At 52.8% G+C, this 12,345-nt stretch overlaps 6 protein-coding genes across 6 annotated transcripts; 2 read left to right on the forward strand and 4 right to left on the reverse strand.

The window, feature by feature from the left end:
* Positions 1-496: 496 nt before the first annotated feature.
* COCMIDRAFT_81048 (uncharacterized protein) lies at positions 497-1,655 on the reverse strand (the record flags this gene model as incomplete). Its single annotated transcript, XM_007684558.1, has 3 exons — positions 497-1,281; positions 1,341-1,487; positions 1,538-1,655. The coding sequence occupies 3 exons, from the start codon at positions 1,653-1,655 to the stop codon at positions 497-499; spliced, it is 1,050 nt and encodes a 349-aa protein (XP_007682748.1).
* Positions 1,656-3,073: 1,418 nt separating this feature from the next.
* Positions 3,074-5,385, forward strand: COCMIDRAFT_21784 (uncharacterized protein; the record flags this gene model as incomplete). Its single annotated transcript, XM_007684476.1, has 2 exons — positions 3,074-3,831; positions 3,882-5,385. The coding sequence occupies 2 exons, from the start codon at positions 3,074-3,076 to the stop codon at positions 5,383-5,385; spliced, it is 2,262 nt and encodes a 753-aa protein (XP_007682666.1).
* Positions 5,386-5,587: 202 nt separating this feature from the next.
* COCMIDRAFT_81183 (uncharacterized protein) lies at positions 5,588-8,021 on the reverse strand (the record flags this gene model as incomplete). Its single annotated transcript, XM_007684559.1, has 2 exons — positions 5,588-7,935; positions 7,985-8,021. The coding sequence occupies 2 exons, from the start codon at positions 8,019-8,021 to the stop codon at positions 5,588-5,590; spliced, it is 2,385 nt and encodes a 794-aa protein (XP_007682749.1).
* A 385-nt stretch (positions 8,022-8,406) lies between these two features.
* COCMIDRAFT_81216 (uncharacterized protein) lies at positions 8,407-9,618 on the reverse strand (the record flags this gene model as incomplete). The annotated part of the gene is made up of 1 exon (XM_007684560.1): positions 8,407-9,618. The coding sequence occupies one exon, from the start codon at positions 9,616-9,618 to the stop codon at positions 8,407-8,409; it is 1,212 nt and encodes a 403-aa protein (XP_007682750.1).
* Positions 9,619-10,000: 382 nt separating this feature from the next.
* Positions 10,001-10,405, forward strand: COCMIDRAFT_623 (uncharacterized protein; the record flags this gene model as incomplete). The annotated part of the gene is made up of 2 exons (XM_007684454.1): positions 10,001-10,105; positions 10,196-10,405. 2 exons carry the CDS (start codon positions 10,001-10,003, stop codon positions 10,403-10,405), a joined length of 315 nt encoding a protein of 104 aa, XP_007682644.1.
* A 488-nt stretch (positions 10,406-10,893) lies between these two features.
* COCMIDRAFT_81121 (uncharacterized protein) lies at positions 10,894-11,865 on the reverse strand (the record flags this gene model as incomplete). Its single annotated transcript, XM_007684561.1, has 3 exons — positions 10,894-11,265; positions 11,318-11,521; positions 11,596-11,865. The coding sequence occupies 3 exons, from the start codon at positions 11,863-11,865 to the stop codon at positions 10,894-10,896; spliced, it is 846 nt and encodes a 281-aa protein (XP_007682751.1).
* Positions 11,866-12,345: the final 480 nt, after the last annotated feature.

A 12,345-nucleotide genomic window follows, 5' to 3' on the forward strand; every position in this document is an offset into this window, starting at 1 on the left:
ACATTGCATAGCATTGCATGGTTTGGGAGCACGGCAGGAAAAAATTCTTGCATCAACATGGCGCATAGCGACGGTGTTTCGGTCGTTTTATTTACGAGAAGGCGACACGGAACGAATTGATACCCACCGACACATACACACGATACCCACGGCCGACAGAGGCTTTCTCCAACTTTTTCTCTCTAACGCGGCCTCTCTTCTTGAATATCCAATGGGCATGTAGTAGGCTCGATTGGAAATTCTAAACAAAGGGGTCCAAGCATTCATGTAGTATAGAACTTTTTTGCGTTTGCTTTTTTCTGCTTCTTCTTGTACAAATGGTTAGGACAAAGTCTTGAGGAGAGATTGCATAGTTGAGTCTCGCTCAACCCACTCAGTATAGCGGTTCACATGGAAATGAAATGCATTGCTTGAAACGGCTAAACTATTTTCATCCGAGGCCTAAATACACATACATGGCCCCACTTTGTGTGCAGTTGATTTACATATATATTTTCTACGCAGCAACCTTGACAGTAAGCTTACCAAAGTGCTTCTGGTCCCACATGTACTGGTACGCTTCCTTGAGATCCTTGAGCTCAAACACCTTCTCATCGACGATGGGGTGAATGTCGTTTGCCTCAATGGCGCGGCACATGTCTTCCATTTGCAGCCGTGAGCCGACGAGGATACCGCGGACGGTGCAAATGTTGTTCAGGCAGTCGAGGAATGTAGGCTGGTCCTTTCCACCGCCACCGATGAAGCCAATAATGGTGATGACGCCGTCAATGGCAACGGCCTTGAGCGACTGCGCCATGGTGGTTGGGCCACCGACTTCGACTACGTGCTGGACACCTGCACCACCAGGAGTAAGCTTTGCGGCTTCCTCGCCCCAGTTTGGCGTCTCCTTGTAGTTGATGATGTGGTCTGCGCCGTACTTCTTGAGGAGGTCGGCCTTGCTGGCGGAACTGGTGGTAGCAATGACTTTTGCGCCGGCTGCCTTTGCGAATTGCAGGGCGAAGATGCTGACGCCGCCGGTGCCCTGGGTGAGGACTGTGTCGCCGGGCTTAAGGGCGCGGGATTCGAGGCCGTAGAGGGCGTTCCAGGCTGTGAGGGCTGCGCAGGATAGGGTCGAGGCTTCGAGCATGTTGAGGTTGGAGGGGGCCTTGACGAGGCCTGCCTCGTCGAAGACGGCGTGTTCGCGCAGAGTACCGTCTAGGGCGCCTCCGAGACCGGTACCGAGGGATTTTCCATCAAGAGAGCCGGCGATATGGCCCTGGTTGAAAAGAGTGACCACCTTGTCTGTGCAAATGTTAGTATCTTGGGTTAAGCAACGCGGCTTTGACGTGATCTGTACATACCTCCAGGCTGGAAGCGTGTGACGTGCTTGCCAACAGCTTCTACGGTACCAGCACCATCTGAGCCGGGGACAATGTTGTCCTTCATGGGAAAGGGGTATTTGCCCTTGGGGATGATGAGATCACGATAGTTGAGAGACGCGGCATGGACTATTGCATGATTAGCGTTGTTACAAAGTCCAATTGCTCGTATTACACACTCTTGACGAGGACATCTTTGTCGCCAATCTCAGGTACCTTGGCCTGCTCGTTGAACTTGAGAGACTCGAAGCCGTCCTTTCCTTGGACGGTCCATGCCTTGGTGGTTGATGGTGCCATGTTGATTGTAGATAAAAAGACTATTCAGGAAATGCGCAGACTACGATTAAACAGTATGAGCTTCTGCCGTATGTGAGCTATACCAGGGCTTTTGAGGAACACCAGTAGCTTGATGCCGTTCCCCGCCATGCCGGTCTCTCGTCTTATATATGTACAAGCCTTGCCATGTGGGAGTGGGGTCCTCGAAGGTCCGATAGTGACGCAACAATAGGATGGCTGCTAACTCAATCCAACGTCACAACTGGGAGAACCTTGTAGAGTGCGGGTATCATGGGTCGTTAGCGTAGGAAACAAGTGGCGAGTTGGCCGATCAAGAATCCCCAAGACCCGAATTGGTCGCTTCGGCCGTGTTGTATTGAGGCTTGGAAACTGCCGGCCCCAGCGAGTGAGGAGAAAATCAAAGACATCAGGGCCAGACCGGTGTCAAGGCGGAGATGACTCGGACATGCGAATTACTCGTACATGTCTGGTAATGTAACGGTGAGTGCGGTACTCGACGTGCATTTGTAAGCTCCCCGGGTTTGCGGCGGGTGGGCCTGATGAAGAAGGACGCGATGTTCTCGCGTGGTGTCGTGCCCTGCCCGCGCCCCGCACCACATTCGATTGCCTTCCATACCCACATACACGGTAAGCATACACTGCTCAACCTCGACGCGTGTCAGTATCCGCTAGTCCGTTGGCTGCTTATCCCAGGCGTAGTAGAGTAGTAGCAGTAGCAGTAGCAGTAGTACCCGGTCGGGGGCCAGACATCGGGGAAAGAAGGCGGTCTCTCGTGGACCCAGAGCCGGTTATCAAGCAGCGCATTCCCAGTGTTGCCCTCCAGACATATACAATCTCGGCTGAAACGTCTCACCCTATCATATTTGATGACTTTGGTGGAGAACAGACTGGCCTATCGTGGCGCTTGGCGGTGAAAACAAGCATCATATCAGCGAAAATACGCGTCAACGAGGATGCAGCGAACAACAACGATGGCTGAAACAAGTGAGGCACAATGGCATGCTAAATATGAACAGGCTGCCTTTCAGCTCCCTGAAGAGATGCAGCTTTCAGCCACACGGGCGCAGTGATGATTAGTGTGTGATCGCCTACCAATGACCGAGCATTGGCCCGTCATCCGCTACGCCCCGACCTTTGTCCACTGGCAATACCACAGCTAGACAACGCCGCGCATAAAGAGGAGCAATCGTCTTCGCGCACAGCGTCGACTGCCATGGAATTTTCTTCCCCAGGTTCCACAACAAGCGAAGTCGGCCCTTACGCATACGCTGCCCCTTCAGCTCGAGAATGCTGTGCGAGCGCATCATAATGCATGTGCAACTTGTCGCTCGACACTCTAGCTTCATCACATAGTTTATGATACAAGCCCCGCCCGCCCATAGCCCAAGGCCCCGAGGAACCACAGGAACCACGTTACCATGACCTCTCTAGAACCCTCGTCCAGCGACTCGTCGCGCGATGTTTCCCCACAAACCCGGCCCGAGCCCTACGACCCTTTCCATACAAATAACGACCCCATCGAACTTGCCCACCTATCCAGAACATCCCTCGACGATGGCGACACGTATGGCTCTCGTGGGCGCTCGCCACCCCACGACACGGATGAAGGCATACAAACAGGGCTACATCCCCGGTCAATGTTCGGGTTTGCACAGAGCAACGAGCAGTATGCACCCGTTCATGAGCGAAATTCTAGCTTGGGGCCCTCTTTACAGTCAAAGAGAGAGTCGTCGTATACAATGAATCGCATGCTATACAACAGCACGTCGAGAGATGCCGATACCCAGGCTATACTGGACCGGAGATCGGGCGAATTAGCCCAATGGCACATATACTGGACCACTCCTGCGCTGGTAATGTTGCTTTTTCTGGCTGGTTTTGCTGCAGCAGTGGGCCACCATTTGTTCTATGCATATCTTGACGGAAAGCCGGCTACAGCTCAATTGAAGATGGTCAGGTACGGCACAGCACTGGCCTTCTTTGTCAAGAGTACGCTCGCGGGGTGCGTCATCATATGCAATCGTCAACGCATCTGGTATACGTTTCGACGAAAAGCCATGACAATCAAGGGCATCGATGGCCTATTTTCGGCAACGGAGGATCCCACGCAGTTTTTCATGAACTGGGAAATGGCCCGCAACGGCAAGCTTGCAACATTGATGGCAGCTTGCACGTGGTAAGTCAAGTATTCATTAAGAGGCTGACTTTGCTGACATGTGCGAAAAGGTTGATACCTCTGGCCTCTGTTCTTTCTCCAGCGTCACTTACCTCTCAGCTTAGTACCTTGCATGAGAACGGAACGTGTTCGGTGGCGAACCTCAACTTTGCCCAGGAGGCAGATTACGATTTTCGAGACCAAAAGTCCTTTTACAAGAAATCTCTGAGCTTTTTCAATACAACAGACATCAAAGCTCAGCAGCCAGGTTGGTTTGATTATTATGACCAGCCTTCTAAGACCGCTCGGCGCCTGGCCTTTAGCAGCGTCTACATGCAGAAGCCGCAGTCTCGCGAGAATGCGGCCATGTCGTTCTGCGGTGAAGGCTGGAACTGCACTTATTCGATCAATTTCTTGGGTCCAGGATATAAATGCGATGACCTCAACGATACCGACAAAGACAAAGCACCCTTCTCAATGGATATACTTGCGCCGAAAGGAAACGTTACCTACTATGCAGACGTAGATCAAGGCGATTACCACTACCAGAATCCGAAAGAAAAAGGCGATATGTTGGGTGTCATCCAGAGTGAACCCAATCTCTGGATAGGCTACGCAATCAATACCTACCAGCCATACGCGCCCGATTCGCCCTTTTACGAGACATGGAAAACCGTCCACGAACCAAGAATGTTTAAATGCGTCATGCACTATACCAACTACACTTTTGAAATGGACTATAGCCCCCGACAAAACGCCACACGCAAGCAGCGCGACTTCCTCGCCCCAGTCGTCGACACGACCGTCCAATGGGACGACAAATCAAACGACTGGACCGCCTCTCCCGCACAAAACTTCATCCGACCCAGCGACGACGTAGGAAAATACAAAGTAGCAAGTACCTACCACACACTCGGCATGCTCCTCCGTCGCTTCCTCCGCGGCAAAATCGTAAAAAACAACGTCCTAATCACCTACACCGACCTCTCCGAAACCCGCCTCGCAAACAGCAGCACATCGTACCCGCTCGTCGATCTCAAAACCGAAATGCAAGATCTCTTCGAAGACATGATCATCACGCTACTCAGCGATCCTAACCTCGTCGCTGCCCAAACACAAAACACCGCCTGCGAAAAATCCCGTACAATGATGGTATACGTCTACTACAAGCAATCTCTCTGGATCGGCTACGCCATCGTAATCGCCATTACCTTCGCCTTTGTCCTCGTTGGGGCGTGGTCTCTGTACAAGAACGGCGTCGCGTCCGATGTCCTCTTCTCGCGTATCATGGTTACCACGCGGAATCCCACGCTCGATCATTTGAGTGTGGGTGCGTGTCTGGGCGGTGACCCGTTTCCCAAGGATCTAACAAAGACGAAGCTGAGGTTTGGCGTGTTGTTGGAGGATGATCCGAGGGAGGGGCCGTTGGGTAAGGTGGAGCATTGTTGTTTTGGGACGGTGGGAGAGACCAAGGAGATTGTTAAGGGGGGCACGTATGCGGGGTTGAAGGAGTGGAGGGGGAAGGAGAAGTCGAGTGTGGATGAGAAGGAGCCGTTGCTTTTTGGGCGGGAGTGATGGGGGTGGGGGTTTTTTCTTCATGAGTGGCGTGTTATGATATCCGTATGGTTTAGATTTCCAACGTATTTTTCTTTAAGATATTGTATCTTTTGGTTTACACGATACCCTCAGGGTTACTCTTCGATAGATAGATGACAAGATATCAGCTATTTTACTTACTCTTTTCCTGCTCTACACTGGAGTCTCTAAACTGTACAATCTAAAACTCCAAAGCCGCCATCTTCTCCTGCTTCTCTTGCCCTTCACTCTTCTCCGCCTCCACCTTTGGCCCCTTACCCTTCCTATACACCCTCGCATCCCTAGGATCAAATCCACCATTCCCCCAAAGCGCCCACTCAGGCGTCTCATCACCAACATAGTCTTCCGGCCTCCACCCCACGACCTTGCCGTCTTCCACACGAGTTCCCTGTACTTTCCCCTCATTCAAATCGAAAAACCGCTCAAAATCGATTCGGGTAGCCCACCGCCCCTCCTTCATAAAGCGTGTCCGATCCGCCAAAAGGACACAGCACGAATGCGCATGTTCAGCCCCAATACCATATTGCAAGCCCCTACTATTCAATTCCTTTTCCAGCTCCGTGACAAACTCAGCTACTTCCTCGTAAAACGGCACGTTTTGCATCGTGAGACCGGCGGACCCAGCGGCAGATGTACCGCAGTACGTTACACCTTTTACCTCTACAAAGCCAGGTAGCGCGCGCTCGACGAGATCAGCGTAGCCGCGCACTTCCTCGGCCATGTTGAAGCCTTTTACGAGCGTGAGGCGGAAAACGGTGCGTTGTTCGAAGCGGCGGGTGCGCAGGATATCGAGGCAAGCGCAGAAGCGTTCCCAGAAGTCACGGTGGAGGGGGCGGTCAATCTTGCGGAGGCTGTCCTTGTTGGAGGCGTCGATGGAGACGTAGAGTTGGGTTACGGGTATGAGGGAGGCGAGTTGGGCCGGGTGCTGTGCGTTGCAGACGAGGAATGTGGAGATGCGGTTTTTGTGCATGATGTCCAGGAGTTGGTTGATGTGCGGGTAGAAGATGGGTTCGCCGACGAGACTTAGGGCGCAGTGCCGGATTCGCATTGCTTCGCTGAAGCGTTCGGCTCGTACGCCTGGGACGCCTTTCATCATTTTGATCTTTTTGTAATGCGCTGCTGTGATGCCGTCGAAGATCATCTCGGGGGCGTCTGTTACCCAGCGCCAGGTGGTGCCGACGGGGTTTGTGCCGTGACGCCAGCAAAAGACACATTTATTGGAACAGGACAGAGACGGAGTTGCTTCCATACATAAGTGTGAGGCGATACCGTAGAATGAGTACTTGTAGCAAGATCCCCGACCACGTAGTGCAGACTTGGTCCATCGGCAAATCTTGACACCGGAATGTGAGCCGATAATACTATAACCCTGCTTTGTGAGAGCAGCATGAGTGGGAGAAGTAGTTGGGACCATCTCCTTTGGGGCAGAGGTGGATTTGGGTTTGGGCGCAGATTTCTTATAGGTTGTGAAGTCAATGGGTACTGGCGATGACGAAGAGTTGACCATGGAGCCCAAGTCTTCGACATCGTCAACTCGTGAAGATTGGCCGTTTCCGTCCTCAGCGTCATCCACGTCTTCCTCATCACTCTCAGCAGGATCGCCGCTACCTGGTACACCCTCGCCAAGTCCTCGTCCTTCGGCAAGCTCGACCAGCGCTTCCTGAACTCCAATTCTCCATTCTTCAAATCGCCTTTCAGCATCACTTTTGACATCTCCCATACCAAGAGGATATGCTCGCTTTCTGCCAGTCAACCTCGCCATCCACTTATCAACCTCCCTAGCTTGACTGCAGAAGCCTTCCTCTTCTGTTGGCCATCCCTCCTTGTCTCCAAATCCAAAAACGGAGTATCCAAGCAACCCACTCAATGGTGCTGTATCGATGCGGAAGTCATTGTGGGTTTCTTGGAGACTCTCAATAAATATATCCAGGACAGTATCAATGTTGTACGTGGGTATGAGGATGATGTAAAAGTACTTGACGTTGGCATCGGTCTTTGGTGGGGTTACAAAATAGTCATCGTGTTCAATGTATGAGATGTCGTGGGTCTGAGGCTCGAGGAAAGAAGAAGCTTGGTCGCAGCCAGTCGTCCACTCTGTGATTGTCTTCGCGAATTGTGCGGCAAAGCGCTCCGTTGTACCAGAAAGCGACTGGAAGAAGACCAGGGGTTGTATCTTGTCCGTTTTGTGATCGAAGGCTAAAGTTGGGGATACACTCTTTTTCGGTATTTTCCTGCCCTTGACCATCTTGGGTCCCTTCTTCACTTTTGTGGCCGCGACCACAGCGCCTGTGTCATCCTCGGCATGATTATCAACATTGAGGTCTGGAGAACTGAGGGTCGTGGTATATTCTGGGAGCCATTCAGGCTTGAGCTCAACCTTTTGCTTCTGGATGGGCGACTGAGGTACGGGCGATGTCGGTAACTTCTCTCTTCGGTCGCGCGAGTAAATAATGAGGCGCGCAATTGTCGCTACTACGAGCGCTGAGAGCAAAATAGGAAGCCGATGGTCGTGCCAGATGAGGAGTACCTCTATACCAAAGTCAGGAGTGGATGTCAGAATGGAATCCAAATCACTTACCAGCTGGCAGCTGTCCCAACAAGTCATGCAAAGCCATGGCGCTGTTGTGGTGTGGCGCATAGGACGGCATGCATTGTCACGAACTTTTGGCAAACCGCTCGCGTGGGGTCGATTAGCGGGGTCAAACTGCACTCGCCTTATTGGTGGATCGCATCTGCAGGAACCACAGGCCGCGGCATGTTTTTTTATCTCGATACTTTGTGCCTGGCGTGTGATCTCAGTACTACACAAGCAGAATGCATAACAGGAAGTGTCGCAGATGGTACTGTTACTATTAACCCTCAGCGCATATTCACAAGTAATTCGAAAGTCCCAAGAGCGACAGCAGCGTACATTGAACTGTGATTTATTTTTTCCTTTCTAGTCTAGCATTGTATTCATAAAATCATAATCCTCGTCGGTCTAATCCTCGGCGATGCCACTTATAGGGCCGCCCACTCGACGGAAAAGGCCCTGACAGGCTCCTTCTCATTCGCGTCTATCTCTGGATCCTCACCGCCAATCATGTAAGCCTTCTTCGTTCCTGTACCGAGGCGCCCACCGCCGACAACGTCCAGAAGCTCAAACTTCTGGTCCCAGCCCAGACCAGTCGCAGCAAAGTGACTGTGATAGCGAAGTGGGTCGCCAGGGTACACGTTGTAATGACAACCAAAGCGCAGACCAGGCATGTGATAGTAGCCTTTGGAGTGCAGATACCGGAACAATGGGTAACTGTCCGGTACCTTTGGGGGAGGGGCTGCAGTCTCCTTGGCGGGGGTCGCCAGGGGTGGATATGAGGTGGTGGGCGTGACGAAATGCTTCTGACCTGCAACACCTTTCACGGTGTTGCTCTTGTTGGACAATTCAGGTTCAGTTGGAGCAGACACTGGTTCGAAGAGAGACTCTTCAGGTGCAGGTATCGAGGTAGGAACAGGCGCAGGCGTAGGCGCAGGAGAGTCAACCTTTGGTGGCTTGACCTGTACCCACGACTCTGAGAAGCTTGAGCCCTTCATAATGAACCCAAGACCAGATTGCGCAAGATCAGAAGTGCTAGTTTCTGAGCTAACAGGACTGGAACTGCTGATGGTACTAGGACTTGGGTCGACCTTGGTGAGTTCGACTGGCGTATATGAGTCGGAGAAGCTAGATCCTTTCATGATGAAGCCCAGACCGGAGCCTGAGAGACTCGAGTCATCCACTTTGAGCGTTTGTTCAGACACCGAGCTTGCAGCAAGACTGGCCTCGTCTATTTTCAAACCCTTGTCGCGCAGGGCCCTTTCCTTCCTCCTCTCTGCAGCCTCCCTCTGCTCCTTGGCCACTTCTTCTCCTCTCTTATCCATCTCGGCCATGTACCTGAGTCTGTCCTCTCTGCTCATCTTCGCAAAGTTCTCTTCATGAAACTGCGCATCATCCACGATATACGCAGCGCCTTTATCGACGAGTACCCGAGCCTCTTCCGGCATAAGTTCCAGCGGTACGCCCAGAAAAACGTTCTGCTGGCTGAGGTTCGGGATCGTGCCCACCAAGAGTCCGCAGATGTTGTGCGCGCGACGGCAGTGCGCAATGACGTCCACATCAAAGAGGAGGTAGCGACCACCGACGAGGGAGATGGGAAATGGTTCCTTGATTGGGTTGGGTGCTGGCGCTTGCGCCATTGTGTGATCTGAAGCGAGGCAAAGGTTAGTTTCTTATAGGTCAATGTAGCGGTGAGGTGAGACACTGAGTTGGCTAGAGGATCAGAGTGTGAATACAATATTGGTTCACCATGGTCCCATCTTGTGGGAGTCAGGGGATTGACAGATTATTGGGTATTCATCATATAAGGCGCAAAAAGCAAGGACGAAAAAAATATTTTGCTTACCTGTCACTTGTGAGGTTTCATCGTGAAAGTCGTGAGGAGAAAGGAAAGAGTTAAAGGTAAAGCTCGACTTTTCAGCAGCCTCGCTTAGCTAGCGCGACAAGGGCAAGGTCCCCGCAACACCGGAGGCGGACGCGACAGGCTCGCCTTTGACATATCAACACCGCGGCAGCAGCATCATGGCACCACCGTATTTTGTAGGATCTACGAATGGCCAGGAGGCAGCAGTACCAAAGACATATTACGAGCAGCAGCGCGAGATGCTGGTGACGGAGATTGCCCAAGTGCGTCCCATGTTACGGCCTGCACACCGACATTGTGGCCGCCAATGTCGCTGCAACAATCTAGCGCTTGCGTGCTAACCATGGTCGCAGAGCCTAGAAGTCGTCTTGCAAAACATCAACAAACTCAACCGCTCGCTCGAAGAAGTCACATCAGTCGGCAACGAATTCGCGCCTGTCGAGTCGCTGTGGAGTCACTTTGAGAACGTCATGGCCAAGGACCCCAACGAGCAGCAGGAAAGCATGCAAGAGGGGGCCACCGAGCATGAAGGCGAGACAGAGGTGCCCGATGAGAGGAAATGAAAGAACAGAGGACCCCTGTTGATAGTATGACGAGGATACGACAAGATGCCGCATAGTGTTGCGCACGGTGAATGGTTCATATAAACCTGAACAAGGCGTTACGGGAAGATGATGCAATGATACCCCTGAGCAAGTCACTAGTAAAATGCTTGTCATAGGGCTGGAAATCGAGCATGGTTCAAAAAAAAAGACTGCGCTTCATTTACTCCCTGGGCGCAGGCAAAGCCAAGAAAGAAGGTTCGCTATGCGCTCATACTAAATACCGAATACAGATACAAGAAAAAGGGAAATGATATTGTAGGCGTTTGGACTCGCTATGTCCATTGTCGTGCCAAAGAAAAACCAAAAACGCCCCCAAACCATGTACATGAAAAGACTCGACCATGATGTGTTGGAAGGAAGAGACATGTCAGGACAGTGAGGGAGGGCGGGCAGCGTGTGGTCATTAAAACATATTGATCGTATCGTCCAGCGTCGTCATATGAGGATTACAAGACGGTGCAGCCGCTGCGCTTCTTCTTCTTGCCGCCGCCAGCGGGGATGGGCGTCGTTGTGTTCCCTCTTGATGTTGAGTTTGCGGTGCCGAGGCGGCGGTCTTGTTGCTCCTTGTGCTCGTCGCCAACGGCCATGGTGACGGCCATGTCGAAGATTTCCTCGACACCGTCTTGTTCTTTACTGCTGCACTCCATGTAGACGGCGCCCATTTTCTCGGCCACGGCCCGGCCCTGGTCCGAGGTGACGGGCGTCAGGCCTTGTGTTTTGAGGAGCTCGATGCAGTTCTTCTTGTTGCGCAGGTCGGATTTGAGGCCCAGCAACATGAGCGGTGTGGTTGGGCAGAAGTGGAGAACCTCGGGGTACCACTGAGTCGTGTCAGTGCATGCATGGATGTGCTGGCTCAGCTAGCTCTCTTACCTTGTCCATGACGTTTTCTAGCGAATTTGGGCAATCAATTGCGAAGCAGACGAAAATGACATCTGTCTCTGGGTAGGAGAGAGGGCGCAATCGGTCGTACTCCTCCTGGCCGGCTGTGTCCCATAGGGCCAGCTCGACCATCTTGCCGGACGGCGGATGGGGCGTGTGGGTGATGTAGTTTTCGAAGACGGTAGGCACGTATTTCTGGGGTGCATTAGTCTCTATATTAATAATGGAGGTTGTGCTGTCGCTGCTGGCAGCGTAGCAGGCGGGCATACCTCTGGAAAGTTGCCAGAGCTGTAGCTGATGAGCAAACACGTCTTTCCGCAGCCGCCGTCGCCGACAACGACGAGCTTTTTCGAGTATGCGGGTGGCTCGGTGATTGCTGTGTCGCGCGTGTTGGTAGTGCCGTATGAACTAACGGTGCCATTGCTGTTGCGCTCACTGGGGGTGCGGGCATGGCCGCGGGCAGGGCCCATTGATGACACAGGCGACTTTGTGCTCTGCTTGCGCCGCAGGTAGTCGTAGTTTTGCGAGGTGGCGGCCATTGTGTGTATGGGGTATATGTGGTGATATCTCGCCAGAGGTGGTGGTGGGCGGGCGGGCGGGCTGATGCTGCACGGGATGGCGAGCAGGGAGAGGGTATGAATGAAGACACACAGAACAAAGCAGAGCAGAGCTGGAGCGGGAGAGCGTGTGGGGAGCGAGTGGTCGGGGCTTAAGAGAGGCGCATGTTGATTGTTGGCAGCACTCGGTCGCATATGGCAACCGCGCTACAGCGCCAGCGGCTCGCTAAGCTAGCGCCGAGTGTCAACGCCCGCCTGTCCTGGGTCGCTCATTCCGTGGCCTGCCAGACGGCGGGCGCACAGCCCTACCACCACCAACTCGACCACTATCACCACTATCACCACCACCAACGCTGCAACTACATACGACGACGACGACGATAACACCGCCACCCACCCAGCATCAATCACCTGGACATGCACAAGCGACTGACGCGCCCGGCTCCTTCGTCTCCTCCTCCT

The sequence above is a fragment of the Bipolaris oryzae genome (assembly GCF_000523455.1).
Source record: "Bipolaris oryzae ATCC 44560 unplaced genomic scaffold scaffold_3, whole genome shotgun sequence".
In the NCBI taxonomy this organism is placed as follows: domain Eukaryota; kingdom Fungi; phylum Ascomycota; class Dothideomycetes; order Pleosporales; family Pleosporaceae; genus Bipolaris; species Bipolaris oryzae.